At 44.5% G+C, this 27,046-nt stretch overlaps 1 protein-coding gene across 2 annotated transcripts in view; it reads left to right on the top strand.

Moving 5' to 3' along the window:
- Positions 1-255: 255 nt before the first annotated feature.
- The window catches only part of TM9SF4 (transmembrane 9 superfamily member 4), a 38,086-nt gene continuing 11,295 nt past the window's right edge, over positions 256-27,046 (top strand). The window contains exons 1-3 of one of the 2 annotated variants that reach the window (XM_069750986.1): positions 256-452; positions 24,325-24,438; positions 24,518-24,617. In XM_069750986.1, coding sequence (XP_069607087.1) covers positions 438-452; positions 24,325-24,438; positions 24,518-24,617 — 229 coding nt within the window. In that variant the 5' untranslated portion in view covers positions 256-437. Of the gene's footprint in view, positions 453-24,226; positions 24,248-24,324; positions 24,439-24,517; positions 24,618-27,046 lie in introns of those variants that run through there. The other variant, XM_069750987.1, reaches the window with a different exon arrangement.

Here is a 27,046-nt window from a genome sequence, read left to right as displayed (position 1 = left end):
TTCAATAGGAGGATAATGACTTTGTATGGACTGCATCGTTTTGATATATGGTCTTCTGTCACCCCGCCAAATATTAAGGTTATTTTTGGGGTGTGGGGGCCCCATGATTTCTATGTACCGCCCTGGTGCCAGCGCCTGAATATTATCCATCAGACTGGAGCAGAGGGCGCATGTACTGAACGGAATGAGCTCCTGCCAGGAGTAGTTACATGGGGTCGGTGACAGGGGGTCATGTGACGCCGGGGTCTCGGGTCAGGGGGCGATGGACAGCTCCAGCATGTGAACACCAGGAGACGTCTGTGCACGATGCGGAGCCTCTCATCAATTTACACATTTAAGGCGCAATTCCAGAGGACTCCGGTTCCCATGGCAATAAACTACGGTAGTCAAGGGACTGGTCACTTCCGTTTACGTCACCAGGGACACGTGGATCCAAGATGGCGGCCGTTGCGGTAAGTGTTGGAGTCGGTGTCTCCGTCAGATTTGGGGTTCGGGGGGAAGGAGAGATAAACGGACGGGGAGCAAGGGGGCTGAAGAGGCGACACCGCGGCCGGAGGAGAGGATGGAGGAGAAAGCGGAACCGGAAATAAAGCTGAGGGGCCTGTGTCCCGGAAGTGGGGACCTCCTGCCCCCCATCTTATATAATGGCATTATGTGGGTGTATCTCACCAAAGCACTACGTGGGAGAGACCCCCACATTATTGTATAGGAGATATATTCCAGCCATACTATTATATAAGAGAGACCCCCCACGTTATTGCATAGGAGATACATTCCAGCCATACTATTATATGAGAGAGACCCCCACATTATGGTATAGGAGATACATTCCAGCCATACTATTATATAAGACCCCCCCCCCCACATTATTGTACAGGAGATACATTCCAGCCATACTATTATATGAGACCCCCCACATTATGGTATAGGAGATACATTCCAGCCATACTATTATATGAGACCCCCCACATTATGGTATAGGAGATACATTCCAGCCATACTATTATATGAGACCCCCCACATAATGGTATAGGAGATACATTCCAGCCATACTATTATGAGACCCCCCACATTATTGTATAGGAGATACATTCCAGCCATGCTATTATATGAGAGACCCCCCCACATTATTGTATAGGAGATACATATCAGCCATACTATTATATGAGAGACCCCCCACATTATGGTATAGGAGATACATTCCAGCCATACTATTATATAAGAGAGACCCCCCACATTATGGTATAGGAGATACATTCCAGCCATTCTATTATATAAGAGAGACCCCCCACATTATGGTATAGGAGATACATTATTATTATTATTTATTATTATAGCGCCATTTATTCCATGGCGCTTTACATGTGAGGGGGGTATACATAATAAAACAAGTACAATAATCTTAAACAATACAAGTCATAACTGGTACAGGAGGAGAGAGGACCCTGCCGGCGAAGGCTCACAGGGATGGGTGAGGATACAGTAGGTGAGGATACAGCTGGTCATGCAGCGGTTTGGTCAATCGGTGGTTACTGCAGGTTGTAGGCTTGTCGGAAGAGGTAGGTCTTCAGGTTCTTTTTGAAGGTTTCGATGGTAGGCGAGAGTCTGATGTGTTGTGGTAGAGAATTCCAGAGTAGGGGGGATGCACTAGAGAAATCTTGTATACGATTGTGCGAAGAGGAGATAATAGGGGAGTAGAGAAGGAGATCTTGTGAGGATCGGAGGTTGCGTGCAGGAAAGTACCGGGAGACGAGGTCACAGATGTATGGAGGACACAGGTTGTGGATGGCTTTGTACGTCATGGTTAGGGTTTTGTACTGGAGTCTCTGGGTGATGGGGAGCCAGTGCAGGGATTGACAGAGGGGAGAGGCCGGGGAATAGCGGGGGGGACAGGTGGATTAGTCGGGCAGCAGAGTTTAGAATAGATTGGAGGGGTGCAAGAGTGTTAGAGGGGAGGCCACAGAGCAGGAGGTTACAGTAGTCAAGGCGGGAGATGATGAGGGCATGGACTAGGGTCTTTGCAGATTCTTGGTTTGATTCTTGGCAGATTCTTGGCAGATTCCAGCCATTCTATTATATAAGAGAGACCCCCCCACATCATTGTATAGGAGATACATTCCAGCCATTTTATTATATAAGAGAGACCCCCCCACATTATTGTATAGGAGATACATTCCAGCCATTCTATTATATAAGAGAGACCCCCCCACATCATTGTATAGGAGATATATTCCAGCCATTCTATTATATAAGAGAGACCCCCCCCACATTATGGTATAGGAGATACATTCCAGCCATTCTATTATATAAGAGAGACCCCCCACATCATTGTATAGGAGATACATTCCAGCCATACTATTATATGAGAGAGACCCCCCACATTATGGTATAGGAGATACATTCCAGCCATTCTATTATATAAGAGAGACCCCCCCACATTATGGTATAGGAGATACATTCCAGCCATACTATTATATAAGAGAGACCCCCTCCCCACATTATGGTATAGGAGATACATTCCAGCCATTCTATTATATAAGAGAGACCCCCCCACATTATGGTATAGGAGATACATTCCAGCCATACTATTATATAAGAGAGACCCCCCCACATTATGGTATAGGAGATACATTCCAGCCATACTATTATATAGGAGACCCCCACTCACATTATTGTATAGGAGAGACCTTCCTTCCATACTGTTATATAGGAGAGACCCCCACCCACATTATTGTATAGGAGAGACCTTCCAGCCATACTATTATATAGGAGAGACCCCCACCCACATTATTGTATAGGAGACACCTTCCTTCTATACTGTTATATAGGAGAGACCCCCACCCACATTATTGTATAGGAGACACCTTCCTTCCATACTGTTATATAGGAGAGACCCCCACCCACATTTTTGTATAGGAGAGACCTTCCAGCCATACTATTATATAGGAGAGACCCCCACCCTCATTATTGTATAGGAGAGACCTTCCAGCCATACTATTATATAGGAGAGACCCCCACCCACATTATTGTATAGGAGAGACCTTCCTTCCATACTGTTATATAGGAGAGACCCCCACCCACATTATTGTATAGGAGAGACCTTCCAGCCATACTATTATATAGGAGAGACCCCCACCCTCATTATTGTATAGGAGAGACCTTCCAGCCATACTATTATATAGGAGAGACCCCCACCCACATTATTGTATAGGAGATATATTCCAGCCATACTATTATATAGGAGAGACCCCCACCCACATTATTGTATAGGAGAGACCTTCCAGCCATACTATTATATAGGAGAGACCCCCACCCACATTATTGTATAGGAGAGACCTTCCAGCCATACTATTATATAGGAGAGACCCCCACCCACATTATTGTATAGGAGAGACCTTCCAGCCATACTATTATATAGGAGAGACCCCCACCCACATTATTGTATAGGAGAGACCTTCCAGCCATACTATTATATAGGAGAGACCCCCACCCACATTATTGTATAGGAGAGACCTTCCAGCCATACTATTATATAGGAGAGACCCCCACCCACATTATTGTATAGGAGAGACCTTCCAGCCATACTATTATATAGGAGAGACCCCCACCCACATTATTGTATAGGAGAGACCTTCCAGCCATACTGTTATATAGGAGAGACCCCCACCCACATTATTGTATAGGAGAGACCTTCCAGCCATACTATTATATAGGAGAGACCCCCACTCACATTATTGTATAGGAGAGACCTTCCTTCCATACTGTTATATAGGAGAGACCCCCACCCACATTATTGAATAGGAGAGACCTTCCAGCCATACTATTATATAGGAGAGACCCCCACTCACATTATTGTATAGGAGAGACCTTCCTTCCATACTATTATACAGGGAACCTGTCACCTTGGAAAACACTTTCCACCTACAGATATAGGGGTAATCTGCAGGTAAATAGTGATACAACTCACCCTGGTCACCTTACTTAAAGTGCAGCTACTGGGAGAAATGAACTTGTATCCTCCCGGGGGCAGCCAACTTTTAGTCATAGAAGCTTGCATGAAGCTGCTACATTCAGCGCTTCCTATACTGTGAGCTGCGGATGTGAGCACACCCCAGTATTGTGAATGGCAGCCACCTCTGAAGAGCGTCTGTGTAGAAGGAGTGGACACAGTATCGGAGCCACCGCCTCCTATGTAATGAGCCATGATTGTAGAAGCTCTGTGTCTGCCCATATCATTAAAAAATGGCAGCTCCCAGGGGAAATGTTTATTTTCTCCCGGTACATACACTTTCAGTAAGGGGGCTGGACTGTATTGTAATGCTTTTTACCTGCAGATTAGCCCTCTATCTGTAGGTAAATGGCATTTTTTTCGATATCACAGGTTCCCTATACTGTTTAGTAAGGGATTCCAATATTTCTCTCCATATTGCATATATACTTTGTTACAACTCCTATAATCATATTTTGTCTTTAAAACAAAAGTCTGTAAGCAAAATGCTGTTAAGAGTTATACGGTGGTATTCTTGTACATAGGAGCAGTATTATAGTAGTTATATTCTTGTACATAGGGGAAGTATTATAATAGTTATATTCTTGTACATAGGGGCAGTATTATAGTAGTTATATTCTTGTACATAGAGGCAGTATTATAGTAGTTATATTCTTGTACATAGGGGTCAGTATTATAGTAGTTATATTCTTGTACATAGGAGCAGTATTATAGTAGTTATATTATTGTACATAGAGGCAGTATTATAGTAGTTATATTCTTGTACATAGGGGAAGTATTGTAGTAGTTATATTCTTGTACGTAAGAGGCAGTATTATAGTAGTTATATTCTTGTACGTAGAAGGCAGTATTATAGTAATTATATTCTTGTACATAGGGGCAGTATTATAGTAGTTATATTCTTGTACATCGGAGCAGTATTACAGTAGTTATATTCTTGTACATAGGAAGCAGTATTATAGTAGTTATATTCTTGTACATAGGAAGCAGTATTATAGTAGTTATATTCTTGTACATAGGCAGTATTATAGTAGTTATATTCTTGTACATAGGAGGCAGTATTATAGTAGTTATAGTCTTGTACATAGGAGCAGTATTATAGTAGTTATATTCTTGTACATAGAGGCATTATTATAGTAGTTATATTCTTGTACATAGGAAGCAGTATTATAGTAGTTATATTCTTGTACGTAGGAGGCAGTATTATAGTATTTATATTCTTGTACATAGGAGGCAGTATTATAGTAATTATATTCTTGTACATAGGGGCAGTATTATAGTAGTTATATTCTTGTACATAGGAAGCAGTATTATAGTAGTTATATTCTTGTACATAGGCAGTATTATAGTAGTTATATTCTTGTACATAGGAGGCAGTATTATAGTAGTTATATTCTTGTACATAGGAGGCAGTATTATAGTAGTTATATTCTTGTACATAGGGGCAGTATTATAGTAGTTATATTCTTGTACATAGGAGCAGTATTATATTAGTTATATTCTTGTACATAGGAGCAGTATTATAGTAGTTATATTCTTGTACATAGGAGGCAGTAATATAGTAGCTATATTCTTGTACAAACATAGGGCAGTAATATAATAGTTATATTCTTGTGCATAGAGAGCAGTATTATAGTAGTTATATTCTTGTACACAGTTGAGTGCTATGTGAGAAAACCTCTCCTAGCACTCGGCCCAGTGTTAATCTATGGGGCAGCTCACATCAGCTGTTTTTTTTTTTTTCTCTCGTGTATGTAAAATAGTAGTATGCTGCCATTGTATGTGTATATCGCCTGAGACTCGCCAATGCAAGCCTATGGGTGCGAGAAAAACTTGGACGCCACATGGACCTAGTGGATGCTGTCTCATTTGTACACACCGATGTCCTTTGAAAAGCCGGCAATTCATCTGCCGACTACAGTATAACCACAGCGTGACAGGTTCGAATAGAATAGATGTATACACGTAGAATACATAGATATATAGATGTCAGTGACACACACATATGTATGTATATTACATAGAAGAACAGATGGCAATTCAGCAGCTACTTAGTGTAAAACCACAGCAGGAGCCGACAGGATAGAATAGATGGATTAGGTACAGTAAATAAATACACATCTACTATATAATTGTTTAAGGGTCACTTCGTCCTTCTTTCTGTCACGGATATTCATTGGTCGCCGCCTCTGTCTGTCATGGAAATCCAAGTTGCTGATTGGTCGCGGCAAAACAGCCACGACCAATCAGCGACGGGCACAGTCCGGAAGAAAATGGCCGCTCCTTACTCCCCGCAGTCAGTGCCCAGTGCCCGCTTACTCCCCTCCATTCACCGCTCACACAGGGTTAATGCCGGCGGTAACGGACCGCTTTATGCCGTGGGAGCGCACTCTGTAACCGCTGCTATTAACCCTGGGTGACCAACTTTTTTACTATTGATGCTGCCTATGCGGCACAATAGTAAAAAATGTAATGTTAAAAATAATAAAAAAACAAAAAAACCTGCTATTCTCACGCTCCGTAGTCCACCGAGCCGCACGCGCCTGCCGCCATCTTTCGTTCCCGGCGATGCATTGCGAAATTACCCAGAAGACTTGGTGGTTTCGCAAGACCGCTAAGTCATCTGGGTAATTTCGCAATGCATCCTGGGAACGGAAGATGGCGGCAGCCGCGCGTGTATCGCCGGAGCTTCGCTGGATCCCAGGGGTGAGTATATAACTATTTTTTATTTTTATTATTTTTTTTAACAGGGATATGGTGCCCACACTGCTGTATACTACGTGGGCTGTGTTAAATACTGGGTGGCTGCTATATACTACATAGGCAGTGTTATATACTATGTGGGCTGTGTGATATACTCCGTGGGCTGTGCTATATACTGCGTGGGCTGTGCTATATATTACGTGGCCACTGTTATATACTGTGTGGGCAGTGTTATATACTACGTGGCTGCTATATACTGCGTGGGCAGTGTTATATACTATGTCGCCTGTGTTATATACTGCGTGGCTGCTATATACTGCGTGGGCTGTGTTATATAGTACGTGGCTGTGTTATATACTGCGTGGCCACTGTTATATATTGCGTGGCCTGTATTAACGCATCGGGTATTCTACAATATGTATGTATATAGCAGCCACATAGTATACAGCACAGGCCATGTAGTATTTGTCTGCTATATACTACATGGCTCCTATATACTACGTGGCCTGTGCTATATACTATGTGGCTGCTATATACATACATAAATACATATTCTAGAATACCCGATGCGTTAGAATCGGGCCACCATCTAGTAAAATATATAATAATAATAATCTTTATTTTTATATAGCGCTAACATATTCTGCAGTGCTTTACAGTTTGCACACATTATCATCGCTATCCCCGTTGGGGCTCACAATCTAAATTCCCTATCAGTATGTCTTTGGACATCTTCCGTTCCCAGGATGCATTGCGAAATTACCCAGATGACTTAGCGGTTTCGCTGGTTAATTTTGCAATGCATCGCCAGGAACGGAAGATGGCGGCAGGCGCGTGCGGCTCGGTGGACTACGGAGGGTGAGAATAGCAGGTTTTTTGTTTTTTTATTATTTTTAACATTACATTTTTTTTTACTATTGATGCCGCATAGGCAGTCTCAATAGTAAAAAAGTTGGTCACACAGGGTTAATATATAGATGTCAATGACCTATACAATTAGTACAGTGTGTGCAGCTTACTGTAGATGTATTTAATTAATAAAAGATTATTTTCTGAAAAAAAATGGTGTGGGCTTCCACTTAATTTTCTTAACCAGCAGAGAGAAAGATGATGGCTGGGGGCAGATGGGTATAGCTTGGGAAGGGGGTAATACCCATGGAGTTTCCCAGGCTATTAATATCAGCTCATAGCTGTATACTTAGCCTTTACTGGCTATTAAAATGGGGGTCCCTAAAACCCTAAAAAAAAAATGACATGGGGTTCCCCTATAATTGATAACCAGCAAAGGCTATGCAGAGAGCTGTGGGCTGATAATAATAGCCTAGGAAGGGGGCCAAGGATACTGGCCCCCCACCCAGGCTAAAAACATCTCTCATCCGCTCCAGAAAAGGCTCATCTCTAAGATGTGCTAATTCTGACACTTAGTCTCGCTCTCCCCACTTACCCTGTAGCGGTGGCAAGTGGGGTGATAGTTGGGGCCATGGGAAAATTTCCCACTGCACTCATGCTGACGTTACATAGAGTTCATTTGCTGTGAACTCGCAGGACCTCTCTGATGGCACAGTGAGCAGGAGAACGTTCTCACATTCGCGGTGCTCTCAGGCAGGGAATAGGAGTTCACAGGGAGACACTGAGCACACGCTGCTCAGTGTCTCTGCTGGATAATGGGCTGTATGGTTGCATCATGCAAACATCTAGATGTAGCAGAGCTGGACCCGTCATGGGATAAATAGATTAGCGGCATCTCTGCGGAAAGGTGAGGAATATTGTTGTTTTTTACCCTTCGCCACGACCGCACCCACTGGAGAGATAGGGATCCGCCCCAAGGAACAGGAAACCTACTGAAGAATAAAAGGGGCGGTCCGCCTCTCCTCCTCAGTTTAGGTTTTCTGTTCCCAGGGGACAGGATCTCTGGATTCTCCGAATTCGCAGAAGACCATACCTGGGCCAGGGGCATCCGCCTGTGCGGTCTCTGCGGGAACGGCAGGGGATGCAGTCCAGATGCAGCGTCGGGGGAGATTCCGTTAGACGGCTCCCCCCTCGTCTGACCAGCACAGTGAGAGCTGGATCCGGAAGAAGCCACCTGGTCTCACTGACAATTACTGCGGTAAAGGTGCGGGGTATGAAGAGCTTCGGGACGCCGGACAATATATAAAGGTCCGGGGGTCCGCCGCACGATCGCCAGATGCAGCAGCAGCCGGGAATGCTGCTCCATAGCGCAGGCCGAGTTAAGACGCGGCCGCGCATACGCAGACCAGAAAAGAGCTCCATTGCCACCCGGAAGTGATCTTAGCACTTCCGGGGCACACAGCACAACGGTGGGGGAAAGTGCGGTTTCACGCATGCGCAGTATACCGCTGAGGGAAAGAAAAAAAAAAACACCGGATATTCTGCTTAAAAGGGGGATGGTTGCGGGCGCACAGGTGATGCAACATGTCATCCCCAGGCAAGACTGTGGACCCAGCGGGTGATTCAGCCAGCAGGAGGTCCTCAGATGTCAGCCGTAAAAGTGATGCTGCGGATTCAAGGTCCAGAACATCGCTTCGGCCACCTGATCCGGTACCATACAGCTTCACTGGGTGAGTGTAAAAACCCTCTACCTATTAAGCTGACACTCTTTTTCCACAACATTTTCCCCCAGGCCAAAAAGAAACAGAAATCCAAACATAAACAGTGTGCGTTGTGTGATCAACCCCTCCCAGACTCCTATCCTAAAAAAACTCTGCAAGCAATGCATTAGTGAAACCATGCAGGGACCATCCATGTCCGTTACGGATATACGGGCCATAATCAGGGAAGAGTTGCAGGCCATCACCCAAGCATGCGCACCACCTAAAAAAACTAGTAGAGGAAAAATAGTCTAGCTCTGAGTCCGATGATGATGGCGTAATCTACTCAGACTCTTCACATGCATCATCCTCATCTTCAGGATTGTCTGATATTGAAGGTCGGTCTTGTTTTCCCCTTGATTGGGTTGACAACCTAGTAAAATCAATCAGAAATACAATAGGTTGTGAAGATACAAAGGATGACCAAACAACGCAAGATATCATGTTTGCAGGGTTAGCGGAGAGAAAAAGGAGAGCGTTTCCGGTTATCCCTGCCGTTAAAGCATTGATAAAGAGAGAATGGGAAAAACAAGATCAGAGGGGTTTTCTCCCATCAGCCTCCAAAAGGAAATACCCATTTAGCGATGATGAGCTTATGTCATGGACTAAGATTCCAAAAGTGGACGCAGCAGTCGCCTCCACTTCAAAACAATCCACCTTACCAGTAGAAGATGCAGGCCTACTTTCTGATCCTTTAGACCGGAAAGCAGAATCGCCATTAAAAAAAACATGGGAAGCTTCCACAGGCATATTTAAACCAGCTATTGCCAGCAGGTAGAACAAAGAGTCTCTAGACAAATATTGCGGGAGGCTATACCATTAATTAGAGGGGCTGTAGCCTTCATGGCTGACGCATCAGCTGACACTCTGTCTTGCAGCAAAATCAGCAGGGCTGGTAAATAATGCCCGACGAGCCCTATGGATGAAGAGTTGGAAGGGAGATACGCAGTCAAAGACAAAGATCTGTGCTATCCCATGTGAGGTTGAGTTTCTTTTCGGAAAAGCCGTGGATGACATCCTTAAAAAAGCAAAAGAAAGGAAAAAAGCCTTCCCTGGCCACTCAATTTATTTTTATAGGAAGACTTTCAGAAGAAGACCATTTGGTAAAAGAAGACAAAATGAAAGACCATCGCGGTGGGCTACAAAGGAAGAAAAACAAAGGGGTACTTCCGTAGAGACAATAAATATTAAAACACCGGTCACCCCAGTGGGTGGTGGGTTAAAACTATTCCCGCCTCAATGGCAAAAGATAACATCAAATTCGTGGATTCTAAATATTATTAGAGAAGGAATTAAGATAGAATTCCTCCATATTCCCCACGACTCTTTCATTATAACAACCCTTAGCTCACCGTTACAACAAAGGGCCCTTGAACTTGAGATTCAAAGTCTCATAGATAAAAATGTCCTAGTAAAAGTACCAAAGGGACAAGAGCGTAGTGGGTTCTACTCTCCATTATTTCTAATCTCTAAGCCCGATGGTTCGTTCAGAACAATTATAAATCTTAGAAAACTCAATACACTTATTAAAAATTATAAATTTAAAATGGAATCCATTAGATCCACCATTAAGCTCCTTTATCCAAACTGTAAAATGGGCGGCATTGACTTGAAAGATGCTTACTATCATCTCCCTATCCATAAGAGATATCAAAGATACTTCAGAGTCGCAGTAAAACTTGAAGGGGAGATTCATCATTTCCAATACACGGCCATGCCCTTTGGTCTCTCCACGGCACCAAGGATCTTCACCAAAGTAATGTTAGAGGTGATGGCCTACCTTCGTCAAAAGGACACTTTAATCATCCCCTATTTGGATGACTTTTTAGTTGTCGGAAATTCGTCCCTTCAGTGTGCTAAACGCTTAGCTGACACTGTCTCATCTTTACAGGACCTGGGCTGGATCATGAACTCCGAAAAATCCAGACTTATCCCACTTTCCCTCCAGACATTTCTAGGGTTCCATCTAGATTCTACAAAACAAAGATGTCTACTCCCTCAGGTAAAAATATCTTTAATTCAGGAAAAAGTAACTGCTGCCATTCACAAACCCCGAATGTCCCTGAGGAAAGGAATGTCCTTATTAGGATCCCTTTCATCCTGTACTCCAGCCGTCCAGTGGGCACAACCTCATACCCAAACATTGCAACACCAAAATCTTCGGGAACAGAAAAAACTCCTTGGCCACCTTGAATCAAAAATAACCTTATCACAAGAGGTCCTAGCGTCCTTATTATGGTGGTTAGATAGTAAGCAGGAGGCGTCCCTTGGTTGATAACACCATCCCACACTTTGACTACTGATGCTAGTCCCTATTGGTGGGGCACACATATGGGAGATAGTTTCTGACAGGGAATATGGAATGAAGAAGAGATCCTATACTCCATCTAATTTAAAAGGGCTAAATGCGATAAACTATGCATTACGTCAATTTCTTCCACAGCTTCGAGGAAATCATGTCACAGTCTGTTCAGACAACACTATGACAGTGGCTTACTTAAACAAACAAGGGGGTACTCGGTCAGACGCTCTGATGTCTTCCGCAGAGAACATCTTGATCCTGGCCGAAAAGCATCTGTTGTCCCTCTCTGCCATCCACATCAAAGGAGAGAGCAATCAACGGCTGTACTTCCTTAGTCGACACACTCTACATCAAGGAGAATGGTGCCTTAATCCTCGCATTTTTCACAAAATAACATTACTATGGGGCCGGCCCCAGATAGACCTGTTTGCAACAAAACAGACAAGTACAGAAATTTGCATCTCGGTCCCGTGCAGATCACCCGGACATTCTAGATGCTCTTCAAATACCCTGGGATTCAATCTGGCATATGCTTTCCCTCCAATAATTCTACTTCCACAAATTATATGGAAAATCAGAGAGGAACAGGCCAGAATAGTTCTAATACCACCGTTTTGGCCCAAGAGACCATGGTTCTCGTGCCTGCAATCAATGTCAGTGACAGATCCATGGGTCCTTCCCTCAATCCCAGACCTACTCTCTCAGGGACCTTTCTTCCACCCCCAAGTGGACAACCTCCACTTGACGGCCTGGAATTTGAAAGGCAGATATTAAATTCTAGAGGTTTTTCAAAATGTCTAATTGATACACTCCTGCTTAGCAGGAAACCATCTACTACAAGGATTTATACCAAAATATGGAAAAAATGTCTTCAGTTCCATACAAGTTCCAACCCCTCAGAAATTCCAATAAGACCGATCTTAGAATTCCTACAAAAAGGGAGTTAGGTCTTTCTGTTAATACGCTAAAGGTCTAAGTATCCGCTCTAGGCGCCCTCTATGGCCATAATGTTGCAGGGAATAAATGGGTGTCCCGTTTCATCACGGCCTGTGAACGAGTTACTCCTGTCCACATCCCTAAAGTATCTCCTTGGGATCTAAACCTAGTCCTAGACTCTCTAACAGAACCTCCGTTTGAGCCTATAGATATAGCGTCTCTAAAACACCTATAGTTAAAAACGGCATTCTTAGTAGCACTAACATCGGCTAGAAGAGTCAGCGACATTCAGGCCCTATCAATAGATCCACCTTTCCTTCTAACATTTCAGGACAGACTAATTTTAAAACCAGACCCCTTATACCTCCCTAAGGTAGCAGGAAAATTCCACAGGTCACAAGAGATACATCTTCCCACTTTCATTAAGATCCCTCCACTCCTGAAGAGCAAAAGTTTCACACTCTAGACGTCAGAGTAGTTTAACAATATATTGAAAGAACTAGTAGTTGGAGGCAGTGTAGGGCTCTCTTCTTATCCTTCCAGGGAAAAAAGAAGGGGTATGGAGTCACAAGAGCCACATTATCCCGGTGGATAAGAGACGCTATCCGGTTGGCCTACTACGTGAAAATAAGGAACCTCCAGAGGGCATTAAAGCACACTCCACCAGAGCCATGACTTCTTCCTGGGCCGAAAGGGGAAACGTTCCAATTGAGGACATATGTAAGGCGGCAACTTGGTTGTCTCCTTCTACTTTCTATAATCACTACAGGCTTGATCTTTCATCAACTTCTGACCTACAATTTGGCAGGACTATCCTTAGCACGGTGGTCCCCCTACCCCCCCAGGTGTTGGTCTCTGGAAATCTCTCCAGTGGGTGCTGTGGTGGCAAAGGGTAAATAGCCGGATAACTTACCGGTAATGCTCTTTTAATGAGTCCACGACAGCACCCAGTCACATCCCTCCCTAGATAAATAATACATTCCAAATTGAATCACTTCCTTTTATAGAGTAAATAAGTTTAAAAATATATTATAAATATTTGCCTAATACTGGCGGTCCTCCTGGTACTCTGAAAATTAAACTGAGGAGGAGAGGCGGACTCCCCCTTTTATTTTTCTGTAGGTTTCCTGTTCCTTGGGGCGGATGCCTATCTCTCCAGTGGGTGCTGTCGTGGACTCATTAAGAGCATTACCGGTAAGTAATCCGGCTATTTATTTTTAACTCTTTTGCAGATGACGAGGGCATCGAGGGAATGGGCTAGGTCGTAAGTATGGCTTAATTAAGATTTATTAAAGATATCTATATCATTCTTTCAATTAAGGGACTTTATTCTGGTTGTCTGTGTTTTCACACAATTTCACTATTATTGACGCCTCTCCATTACTAACCTCTGGGCTTGATGCCACCTGACAATACAAAGGTGAAATCAACCCCCCCCAACTATCACCCCACTTGCCATTGCTACAGGGCAAGTGGGAAGAGTGAGGGGAAGTGCCAGAATTGGCTCATCTTATACCCTTTTCTGGGGTGGCTGAGAGCTGATGTTTTTAGCCTGGGGGGGGCAGTATTCATGGCCCCTTCCTAGGCTATTAATATCAGCCAACAGCTTTCTGCATAGCCTTTGCTGGTTAAAGGCTAAGTATACCACTGTGAGCTGATATTTATAGCTTGGGAAGTTCAATGGGTATTACCCCCTTCTCAGGATATAAACATCGGCCCCCAGCCGTCGGCTTTCCCTCTGCTGGCTAAGAAAATTATGCCGGAGCCCACACCATTTTGTTCAGAAAAATAATCTTTTATTAATTAAATACATATACAGTAAGCTGCACACACTGTACTAATTGTATTTGTCACAGTCATCTATATATCTACCTATTCTATTTGTATTCACTGTCTGTAATCCATCTCTTCTATCCTGTCAGCTGCTAGAGTGATTTTGCAATATGCGACTACTGAATTGTCGTCTTTTCTTCCATCTATGTAATATATAAACAGTCGTGGCCAAAAGTATTGACACTCCTGCAATTCTGTCAGATAATACTCATTTTCTTCCTGAAAATGATTGCAAACACAAATTATTTGGTATTATTATCTTCATTTAATTTGTCTTAAATGAAAAAACAAAAAGAATTGTCCTAAAGCCAAATTGGATGTAATTCCACACCGAACATAAAAAAGGGGTGGACAAAAGTATTAGCACTGTTCAAAAAATCATGTGATTCTTCTCTAATTTGTGTAATTAACAGCACCTGTAACTTACCTGTGGCACCTAACAGGTGTTGGCAATAACTAATTCACACTTGCAGCCAGTTGACATGGATTAAAGTTGACTCAACCTCTGTCCTGTGTCCTTGTGCGTACCACATTGAGCATGGAAAAAAGAAAGAAGACCAAAGAACTGTCTGAGGACTTGAGAAACCAAATTGTGAGGAAGCATGAGCAATCTCAAGGCTACAAGTCCATCTCCAAAGACCTGAATGTTCCTGTATCTACCGTGCGCAGTGCCATCAAGAAGTTTAAAGCCCATGGCACTGTGGCTAACCTCCCTAGATGTGGACGGAAAAGAAAAATTGACAAGAGATTTCAACGCAAGATTGTGCGGATGTTGGATAAAGAACCTCGACTAACATCCAAACAAGTTCAAGCTGCCCTGCTGTCCGAGGGTACAACAGTGTCATCCCGTACTATCCGTCGGCGTCTGAATGAAAAGGACTGTATGGTAGGAGACCCAGGAAGACCCCACTTCTTACCCCGAGACATAAAAAAGCCAGGCTGGAGTTTGCCAAAACTTACCTGAAAAAGCCTAAAACGTTTTGGAAGAATGTTCTCTGGTCAGAAGAGACAAAAGTAGAGCTTTTTGGGCAAAGGCATCAACATAGAGTTTACAGGAGAAAAAAAGAGGCATTCAAAGAAAAGAACACGGTCCCTACAGTAAAACATTATGGAGGTTCCCTGATGTTTTGGGGTTGCTTTGCTGCCTCTGGCACTGGACTGCTTGACCGTGTGCATGGCATTATGAAGTCTGAAGACTACCAACAAATTTTGCAGCATAATGTAGGGCCCAGTGTGAGAAAGCTGGGTCTCCCTCAGAGGTCATGGGTCTTCCAGCAGGACAATGACCCAAAACACACTTCAAAAAGCACTAGAAAATGGTTTGAGAGAAAGCACTGGAGACTTCTAAGGTGGCCAGCAATGAGTCCAGACCTGAATCCCATAGAACACCTGTGGAGAGATCTAAAAATGGCAGTTTGGAGAAGGCACCCTTCAAATATCAGGGACCTGGAGCAGTTTGCTGGAATTTTAGACCATTCTTCTTTGGCAGAGTATTGTAAGAAACTCATTGATGGTTACCGGAAGCAGTTGGTCGCAGTTATTTTGGCTAAAGGTTGTGCAACCAAGTATTAGGCTGAGGGCGCCAATACTTTTGTCTGACCCATTTTTGGAGTTTTGTGTGAAATGATCAATGTTTTGCCTTTTGCTTCATTCTCTTTTGTGTTTTTTCATTTAAGACAAATTAAATGAAGATAATAATACCAAATATTCTGTGTTTGCAATCATTTTCAAGAAGAAAATGAGTATTATCTCACAGAATTGCAGGGGTGTCAATACTTTTGGCCATGACTCTACATATGTGTGTGTCACTGACATCTATGTATACTATGTGTATATATCTATTCTATTTTGTCACTCTGTGATTTTACTGTACTCAGCATATGAATTACCGGCTTTTCTTCTATGTATCTATGTAATGTACACTGCTCAAAAACATAAAGGGAACACTTAAACAGAATATAACTCCGAGTAAATCAAACTTCTGTGAAATCAAACTGTCCACTTAGGAAGAAACACTGTTTGACAATCAATTTCACATGCTGTTGTGCAAATGGAATAGACAACAGGTGGAAATTATCGGCAATTATCAAGACACCCTCAATAAAGGAGTGGTTCTGCAGGTGTGGACCACAGACCACATCTCGGTACCAATGCTTTCTGGCTGATGTTTTGGTCAGTTTTGAATGTTGGTTGTTTCACACTCGTGGTAGCATGAGACTGACTCTACAACCCACACAAGTGGCTCATGTAGTGCAGCTCATCCAGGATGGCACGTAAATACGAGCTGTGGCAAGAAAGTTTGCTGTGTCTGTCAGCGCAGTGTCCAGAGGCTGGAGGCACTACCAGGAGACAGGCCAGTACACCAGGAGATGTGGAGGGGGCCGTAGGAGGGCAACAACCCAGCAGCAGGACTGCTACCTCAGCCTTTGTGCAAGGAGGGACAGGAGGAGCACTGCCAGAGCCCTGCAAAATGACCTCCAGCAGGTCACAAATGTGCGTGTCTGCACAAACAGTTAGAAACCGACTCCATGAGGATGGTCAGAGTGCCTGATATCCACAGATGGGGGTTGTGCTCACAGATAGTGATGAGCTAATATACTCGTTACTTGAAATTTCTCGAGCACGCTTGGGTGTCCTCTGAGTATTTTTTATTTTTTTTTTTTACTGCTCGGAGATTGTTTTCATCGCCGCAGCTGAATGATTTACATCTGATAGCCAGCATAAGTACATGTGGAGGTTGCCTTGTTGCTAGGGAATCCCCACATGTAATCAAGCTGGCTAACAGATGTAAATCATTCAGCTGAGGTGAGGAAAGCTAAATCTCCGAGCACTAAAAATACTCAGAGGTACCCAAGCATGCTCGGGAAATCTCGAGTAACGAGTATATTCGCTCATCACTACTCACAGCCCAACACTGTGCAGGATGATTGGCATCTGCCACAGAACGCCAGGATTGGCAAATTCGCCACTGGCGCCCTGTGCTCTTCACAGATGAAAGCAGGTTCACACTGAGCACATGTGACAGAGTCTGGAGACGCCATGGAGAGCGATCTGCTGCCTGCAACATCCTTCAGCATGACCGGTTTGGCAGTAATGGTGGGGTGGCATTTCTTTGGAGGGCCGCACAGCCCTCCAAGTGCTCGCCAGAGGTAGCCTGACTGCCATTAGGTACAGAGAGGAAATCCTCAGACCCCTTGTGAGACCATATGCTGGTGCGGTTGGCCCTGGGTTCCTCCTCATGCAGGATAATGCCAGATCTCATGTGGCTGGAGTGTGTCTGCAGTTCCTGCAAGATGAAGGCATTGAAGCTATGGACTGGCCCGACTGTTCCCCAGACCTGAATCCGATTGAAGACATCTGGGACATCATGTCTCGCACCATCCACCAACGTCACGTTGCAGCACAGACTGTCCAGGAGTTGGCGGATGCTTTAGTCCAGGTCTGGGAGGAGATACCTCAGGAGACCATCCGCCGCCTCATCATGCAACATGCCCAGACATTGTAAGGAGGTCATACAGGCACGTGGAGGCCACACACACTACTGAGCATCCTTTCCTTGTCTTGGGGCATTTCCACTGAAGTTGGATCAGCCTGTAACTTCATTTTCCACTTTGATTTGTGCATTATTCCAACTCCAGACCTCTGTGGGATATTAGTTATGATTTACGTTGATAATTTTTAGGTTTTATTGTTCTCAACACATTCCACTATGTAATGAATAAAGATTTACAACTGGAATGTTTCATTCAGTGATATCTAGGTTGTGGGATTTGTATTCCCTTTATTTTTTGAGCAGTGTATATACACATATATGTGTGTCACTGACATCTATAGATCTATGTATTCTATGTGTATATTCTATTCTGTCACTGTGATTTTACTGTATGCGGTAGATGAATTGTCGGCTTTTATTCTATCTACGATCTCTTATATCCTGTCGGCTCCTGCAGGGATTTTACACTACGTGGCTTCTGAATTGTTCGTTTTTTTTTCTTTTCTATCTATCAAAGAATATTTCCTTTGGAAATGATGTGTAAATTATTATTATTATTATTATTATTTATTTATATAGCACCATTGATTCCATGGTGCTGTACATGAGAAGGGGTTACATACAAGTTACAAATATCACATACAGTAAACAAACTAACAATGACGGACTGATACAGAGGGGCGAGGACCCTGCCCTTGCGGGCTTACATTCTACAGGATTATGGGGAAGGAGACAGTAGGTTGAGGGTTGCAGGAGCTCCGGTGTTGGTGAGGCGGTAGCTCCGGTGTTGGTGAGGCGGTAGCTTCGTTGGTGATGAGGCAGCAGCGGTGTCAGTGCGGGCTGTAGGCTTTCCTGAAGAGATGAGTTTTCAGGTTCCGTCTGAAGGATCCGACTGTGGTTGATAGTCGGACGTGTTGGGGCAGAGAGTTCCAGAGGATGGGGGATATTCGGGAGAAGTCTTGGAGGCGATTGGATGAGGAGCGAATAAGTGTGGAGGAGAGAAGGAGGTCTTGGGAGGACCGGAGGTCACGTGAGGGAAGATATCGAGAGATTAGTTCAGAGATATATGGAGGAGACAGGTTGTGGATGGCTTTGTAGGTCAGTATTAGCAATTTGAACTGGATACGCTGAGGGAATGGGAGCCAGTGAAGAGATTTGCAGAGGGGGGAAGCGGAGGAGTAGCGAGGAGAGAGATGGATTAGTCGGGCAGCAGAGTTAAGGATGGACTGGAGAGGTGCAAGGGTGTTAGCAGGGAGGCCACAGAAAAGGATGTTGCAGTAGTCAAGGCGGGAAATGATGAGGGCGTGCACAAGCATTTTAGTAGATTGGGGGTTGAGGAAAGGACGGATCCTGGAGATATTTTTGAGCTGGAGGCGACAGGAGGTGGAAAGAGCTTGGACGTGTGGTTTGAAGGACAGGGCAGAGTCGAAGGTTACTCCGAGGCAGCGGACTTCGGGTACAGGGGAAAGCATGATGTCATTGACTGCGATAGATAGGTTAAGTAAGGAAGATTTGTGGGATGGAGGAAAGATGATGAGTTCAGATTTGTCCACATTGAGTTTGAGGAAGCGAGAGGAGAAGAAGGAGGATATGGCTGATAGGCACTCTGGGATTCTGGACAGCAGAGCGGTGACGTCTGGGCCAGAGAGGTAGATCTGAGTGTCGTCAGCATAGAGGTGGTACTGGAATCCATGGGACTTCATGAGTTGTCCCAAGCCAAGTGTATAGATTGAGAAGAGTAGGGGTCCTAGAACAGAGCCTTGGGGGACTCCAACAGAGAGAGGGTGGGATGAGGAGGTAGTATGGGAGTGGGAAACGCTGAATGTGCGGTTGGAAAGGTACGAGGCGATCCAGGATAGGGCGAGGTCTTTGATGCCAAAGGAGGAGAGGATCTGTAGTAGGAGGCAGTGGTCAACTGTGTCGAAAGCAGAGGATAGGTCTAGAAGGAGGAGTACAGAGTATTGTCCAGTAGCTTTGGCGGTAAGTAGGTCGTTAGTGATTTTGGTCAGGGCAGTCTCAGTTGAGTGATGGGGGCGGAAACCAGATTGTAGATTGTCGTACAACAAGTTAGATGAGAGGTGGGAGGAGAGTTCAGCATGGACGTGCTGCTCCAGGAGTTTGGAAGCAAATGGGAGCAGCGATATTGGGCGATAGCTGGACATAGCAGTTGGATCGAGGGTTGGCTTTTTAAGGATAGGCGTGATTGTGGCATGTTTGAACGCAGAGGGGAAGGTGCCAGAAGTTAGTGATAGGTTGAAGAGGTGGGTTAGGGATGGGATAAGTGTGGTGGTGAGGTTGGGGAGGAGGTGGGATGGGATGGGGTCGAGCGCACAGGTGGTGAGGTGGGATTTGGAGAGGAGACAATTAAGTCCCCCTTCAGTGATGTTGGATAGGGAGGTTATGGGGTTTGGGCATTGGTCTGGTATACAAAGGGGTTGTGGTGGTTGAACAATAAAGTCTTGCCTTGTCTGGTCGATCTTATTTTTAAAGTGTGTGGCAAAGTCCTCAGCAGAGATGAGGGAGGTTGGAGGGGGCAGTGGGGGGCGGAGGAGGGAGTTAAATGTTTTGAATAACTGTTTGGGGTTGTGGGATAGGGAAGATACGAGGGTTGTGAAGTAGGCCTGTTTAGCAGAGGTGAGTGCAGATTTAAAAGCGAGTGTTGCTTGTTTGAATACAGTGAAGTCGCCTTGCGAGTGTGTTCTCTTCCAAGGCCGCTCCGCAACCCTGGACACTTGCCTTAGCTTTTTGGTGGTGTTATTATGCCAAGGTTGTCTATTGATACGTCGCGCTCTGCCATGGACGAGAGGGGCAACCGTGTCAATAGCTGATGCGAGAGTGGCATTGTAGAAAGCAGCAGCACTGTCTGTGTCGTGGAGTGAGGATATGGATGCCAGTGGTAGGATGGAGTCAGAGAGTGTGTGGGTGTCTAGGTGTGCAAGGTTTCTGCGTGGGTGCGCATGTTGCTGGATATGGATGATTGGTGAGGAGGACAGGGATGAGAAGGTGAGCAGGTGGTGGTCGGATAGAGGGAGAGGGGAGGTGGTGAAGTTAGATAGAGAGCAGAGACGGGTGAATACCAGGTCTAGTGTATGCCCATCTGTGTGGGTGGCTGCGGAGGACCACTGAGTAAGTCCAAAGGATGAGGTAAGGGACAGAAGTTTGGAGGCTGTTGACTGAAGGGTATCAATGGGGATGTTGAAGTCACCCATGATGATGGTGGGAGTGTCAGCAGAGAGAAAGTGAAGAAGCCAGGTGGAGAATTGGTCAATAAAGGCAGTGGCCTGGCCCGGAGGTCGGTATATGACGGCCACTTGGAGGTTGGAGGGAGAGTAGATGCGGACAGAATGGACTTCAAAAGAGGGGAGGATAAGGGAGGGAAGAGGTGGGATTGGGTTAGAGGTGCAGTTTGAAGAAAGGAGAAGACCCACTCCTCCACCATGTTTGTTGCCGGGTCGAGGGGTGTGGGTGAAGTGGAGGCCTCCGTAACACAGCGCATCAGGGGAGGCGGTGTCAGAGGGTGTTAGCCATGTTTCTGTGAGGCCAAGGAAGGCAAGATTGCGGGAGAGAAAAAGGTTGTGAATCACATGAAGCTTATTGCAGATTGAGCGGGCATTCCAGAGTGCTCCAGAGAGAGGGAGCAGGGGGGTGGGCGTCAGGGGCACGGGTTTTATGTTGGAAAGAGTGCGGAAGTTCATGTTGGATAGTGAGTGATAGGAGGGAGTAGTAATGGGAGGTATGAGATGTGGGGGTCCAGGGATGGGAGATATGTCTCCAGCAGTGAGGAGAAGGAGAGAGAGAGAGCAGGTGGGAGAAAGAGTGTCCGACTTGTTTTATGTGTTTGTTGGACAGATTTGAGGTTGAGGAGCAGGTCAGCAGAGGAGGACAGGTGGGGAGGTAAGAGGGAAGGGGAGATGATTATTAGGTTAGGGAGTGCTGGGATTTGTGATAGCGAAGGAGAGAGAGGACTAGTGGAGCAAACAATGTAGGGGCATAGGTAAACATGGCAAAGAAGTAAGATGGGTTAATAGAAAGCTAGATTCAAGTAATAAGAAGTGCTTACTCGGAAGACACACCCAGAAGAAACAGAACATAGAGTGGGGTCCTGACTCCTGCCGTGACTAACTGCCGTTGAAATAACTGCGGCGTCTGTGTGCTTTGCTGCAGAGATGCGCGTGCCTGACCCCACACGCGTGCACCCCTTAAGATGCTACTAAATTTATAGGACTGACTAAAGGATCAGGTGAGAGGGATTGTGGGTCCTTATTTGGGATAAATTAGCAATTGGTCAACACCCCGGGGGAGGATACAAGATCAAAGGCACTAGACCTGGCTGCAAACATTTGCTCTAACACCATGAACACAATAATGTCTCCTGTGACCCCAGCATGGATGGACAGCAGTAAGTAATACAATGCAACAAATGCATTTAGCATACAGTCAACAGGCACATTAAAGGGAAGGGTGCAGGATTAGGGGCGGCAGATAACAGCGAGTAGCAGAGATGTTCATACCATTAAAGGGAAGGGTGCAGGATTAGGGGCGGCAGATAACAGCGAGTAGCAGAGATGTTCGTACCATTAAAGGGAAGGGTGCAGGATTAGGGGCGGCAGATAACAGCGAGTAGCAGAGATGTTCGTACCATTAAAGGGAAGGGTGCAGGATTAGGGGCGGCAGATAACAGCGAGTAGCAGAGATGTTCGTACCATTAAAGGGAATTGCTGTATGTAAAAGATGTAAATCGGATGCTAGTTGTGAAAAATCAGATTGTGCTCGCATGACATTCGTGTGACTCTCTGCAGGGAGACTCGGACCGTTTTTTTTTTTTTTTTTTCCTTTCATGCGTTTAGTGTAACTCTGGCCTTATAGTAGTTATATTCTTGTACATAGGGGCAGTATTATAGTAGCTATGCTATATTCTTGTACATAGGGGCAGTATTATAGTAGTTATATTCTTGTACATAGGGGGCAGCATTATAGTAGTTATATTCTTGTACATAGGGGGCAGTATTATAGTAGTTATATTCTTGTACATAGGGGCAGTATTATAGTAGTTATATTCTTGTACATAGGGGCAGTATTATAGTAGTTATATTCTTGTACATAGGGGCAGTATTATAGTAGTTATATTCTTGTACATAGGGGCAGTATTATAGTAGTTATATTCTTGAACACAGGGGCAGTATTATAGTAGTTATATTCTTGAATATAGGGGGAAGTATTATAGTAGTTAGGGGGCAGTATTATAGTAGTTATATTCTTGTACATAGGGGGTAGTATTGTAATAGTTATATTCTTGTTCTTAGGGGGTTGTTACGTCACTGGATCAGTGTTTTATGCTCAGTGCTGTAGTTGATCTGGTATTGCTGTGTATTGTCTGTGTCAGACCGTACAGGGACATGGTCTGCACATACCACAGCTCCTGGCCAGGAGAGGAACTAAAAGACCGTATACAGACTTTACTACGAGGGATCACAGCTGATTCTTTCTGTGAGGTAAAACATTTCACTTCCTGTTTTGAAAAAAATGTTTTACCTCAAACAAATAATTAGTTGTGACCCCCTTCTGTCCTGTCAGTATACTCTTTTCCTTCCTCCCTGCCCAGGAGCTGAGGTATGATCAGACCATGTCCCTGTACGGTCACACATTACACAGTACACCGCGGGGGCACATGTATAATTATATATTATCTCAGCACAGGGACATTTTTTTTTAGTCACATCCAATTGTGGAAATTATTATTATTCCAAGATCTATTGATTAAAATTAACTTTGTTTGTGGGAAAACTCCTTTTAAGTGTGACAAACATGCAAAAGAATAAGAAGGACGCAAACCCTTTTTCACACCACTGTATTTATCCTGATTTATGGCAGACGGGTTGCGTTAACCATTGGGGAGTGGTGGAATATAAATGCAGATTCTCGGCATACCAGTAAAATATCAGAGTAGGGTTGGGAGCAAGGAGAACTATGGTCATTTTCAGTTAAGTAGTTTTAATGAGACACTTTGGCTGCTTTGAGATGTTATTAGGGTACAGATAAGATTAGAACATTGGTGGTTAGTGATTTCTGAGCCTTCTGTGGGCTGCTTCCCATTACCTTTCCTTGTACTTCAGGTCCTGCCTTATATTACGTTGTGTAATCAGACCTTCGTCATCCTATAATCCGCCTTCCCAGCAGTGATCCTTGTACTTCATTTATCTTCCTCCAATCTGGACTTATCTTAATAGAATCTACAATACAATTAGATAATTACAATTTTCAGTCAGATTATATCTTACCCTCGTGTCTTCTCGAAAACTGTCACTAGTGAATTGTACTCGGTTGGTGTGGAGGCAATGATGGACTAGTCCTGGATTTGTTGAGTAAGCAGCTGATGGGCTCCTGAGCCTATGTATTGGGCTACGAGTATGCTTCATGTTCCTATGGTTGCATTTTGCAGGTGAGGTGTGCGTGGCTGCTTCTCGGCATCTCCCTTCTTCATGAAACCGCTGCGTTTTACGTTCCAGGCGTGGCGCCAATGAATTTTCGACAAAATGACCCTGTAGATATAAAGGTAAGATGATTTCTGGTGATAAGAGTGATGATAACATTGGATGCTCGTGGGTGATACATGTGGTCTCTCCTGTCTACAGGCGGTGAAGCTGACCAGCTCCCGGACTCAGTTGCCTTACGAATATTACTCTCTGCCATTCTGCCGACCATCACAGGTCACCTACAAAGCGGAAAATCTGGGTAAGGGTCACAAAGGATGACAGTGGGTTACGTGATACAATGACTGACTGCTTAGAGGTTGGGAACTTCATGGGGTCTTATGCTTATATATGAATCTGCATGTATATCTTCCTAAAAGTAATGGAGTTATGGAAATGACAGGATGGATAGACAGGTTACTGATCTGCAAATGATGGGGAAAAAAAATGGAAACCGTTTAAAAAAAAAAAACCCCTCAATTTATTCAGTATGGAGGATGTACACCATATACAGAAATCCCTGAACTTGCAGCCTCGGCTGTTATCAGTGAGGTTATTAATGGTTGGAATGTTCTGCCATGCTAAAAGCACTTGGGTAAATCATCAAGATCCTCTGCTGGTAGCTCCCTGTGCAGTTGCTGACTAAAGACATCCCTGATGTGCTCGATGGTCAATGGTAGACAAGTCTGGAGATCCCGTAGGCTATGGTAGTGATTTTAGGCCACACAAACTGCTTAGAGTAGTGAGAGCGACATGTGGCCTGACATTGTCATGTTGAAAAAGTGCTGTTGGGACACTTTGGAGGAATCTCTGTACAACTGGTTTCACCACCAAATCAGTGTAACCCCGAGTTGTTAGTGCACCTGGAATGAAGAATAGACTCCGGCTACTGTACAATAAACCACACCATACTCCTGGGAGTAGAACCAGTGTGAGTTTTGTTTGTTTTGTTTTTTCCATGATGGCCTTTTCATGGCATTGCCCACATGGTCTTCAGAGGAAAGACAGGAGGCTGGAACGGAGGTCTATCTTCAGCAATGAGTTCTGCAATGCTAGAGATTAGTCTGAAGACCACGTAAGCGACGCCATGATAAAGCCTTCACAATGAATAGTCAGTCCAGTCCTTAATTTTTTAAGAGCTAAATTGTTAAGGGTCCTGCTGCTGAGACCCCTGTGATCTGCCCTTCTTGGCAGGTAGGAAATTGCATGTCGCCCAATTAAAACGTGCTACATCTATGTGATATTCCCTACAGCGAGAGACTCTTTTTACTGTGACTGATAATGGAGAAGTCCTGCTATCTTGCCTACCTCATTTATCTAAATTTAAAATTGGGTCCAGAAATATTTGGACATTGACTGAATCTTCGTGATTTCTTTAAATTAAAGGAGTAGAACACAAATATCCTGTGACATGATTACGAATTGCAAACCTTTTTCTACAGAGCCTCCTCTCCTCATATTTCAGGCTGAAAAGTAAATGGGGAAAAATGAACTTTACCATAAATAAAATGTTAATTTTTAATACTTTTCAGAGAATACTTTGCAGTCAATAACAGCCTGAAGTCTGGAAGCCATGGACGTCACCAAACGTTGGGTTTCCTCCTTTGTGATGCTTTGCCTTTACTGCGGCTGACTTCAGTTGTTGCTTGCTTGTGGGTCTTGTGGGTCTTTCCGAATTAAGTTTTGTCTTAGGCATGTGACATTCTACTTGATGGGGGTTGAGATCTGGTGACTACTCAGCCATTGCAGAATATTCCACCTCTTCGCCTTAAACCCCTGGGTTGCTTTCACATCATGTTTTGGGTCTTTGGACGACGCTTCACAGCATAGAACCTTTCATCAACCTTTCTACATTTGGTTGAATCTGAGCAGAAAGTCTTCGCCATGTACACTTCACAATTCATCTGACTGCTTCTGTCTTCAGTCACATGATCAATAAACGCTACTGACCGAGCGCCATTGGAAGCCACCCATGCCAATGCCATCACACTGACTTCACCAGAGGATGTGGTCCAAGCCTTCTCCATACTTTCTTCTTCCCATCATTCTGGTACAGGTGTTCATCTTAGTTTCATCTGTCCAAAGAATGCTTTTCCAGAACACTGCTGGCTTCTTTAGATAATCTTTATTTTTAATAATCTTTATTTTTATATAGCGCTAAAATATTCCGCAGCGCTTTACAGTTTGCACATATTATCATCACTGTCCCCGTTGGGGCTCACAATCTAGAATCCCTATCAGTATGTCTTTGGAATGTGGGAGGAAACCGGAGTGCCCGGAGGAAACCCACGCAAACACGGAGAGAACATACAAACTCTTTGCAGATGTTGTCCTGGGTGGGATTAGAACCCAGGACCCCAGCGCTGCAAGGCTGCTGTGCTAACCACTGCGCCACCATGCTGCTTGGCAGGTTTACGGCAGCTGTAGGCCCACAGTCTGGGTAGTGGGGCATTCTTTTGTATACTGGGCGTGCAAAAGGGCCAAACTGAGGCCGGGTGGAACCAACTTTGGCTTCCCGAATCTGGAAGTCAACTGGAGAGGCATCAGAGGGCTCCGATGGCGTCAGATCTTCCCGAAGATGGTAGACATCGCTAAGAGGGCCAAGGGGCCGGTGGTTCTGGTGCTACACATGCCGGAGGCAGTGATTTGGGCTAGCGAAAAGGGGCCGAGCTGTACACAGTAATGTCAACA

The sequence above is a fragment of the Ranitomeya imitator genome, chromosome 2 (genome assembly GCF_032444005.1).
Source record: "Ranitomeya imitator isolate aRanImi1 chromosome 2, aRanImi1.pri, whole genome shotgun sequence".
Taxonomy (NCBI): domain Eukaryota; kingdom Metazoa; phylum Chordata; class Amphibia; order Anura; family Dendrobatidae; genus Ranitomeya; species Ranitomeya imitator.
This window is presented reverse-complemented; position numbering and strand designations above follow the sequence as displayed.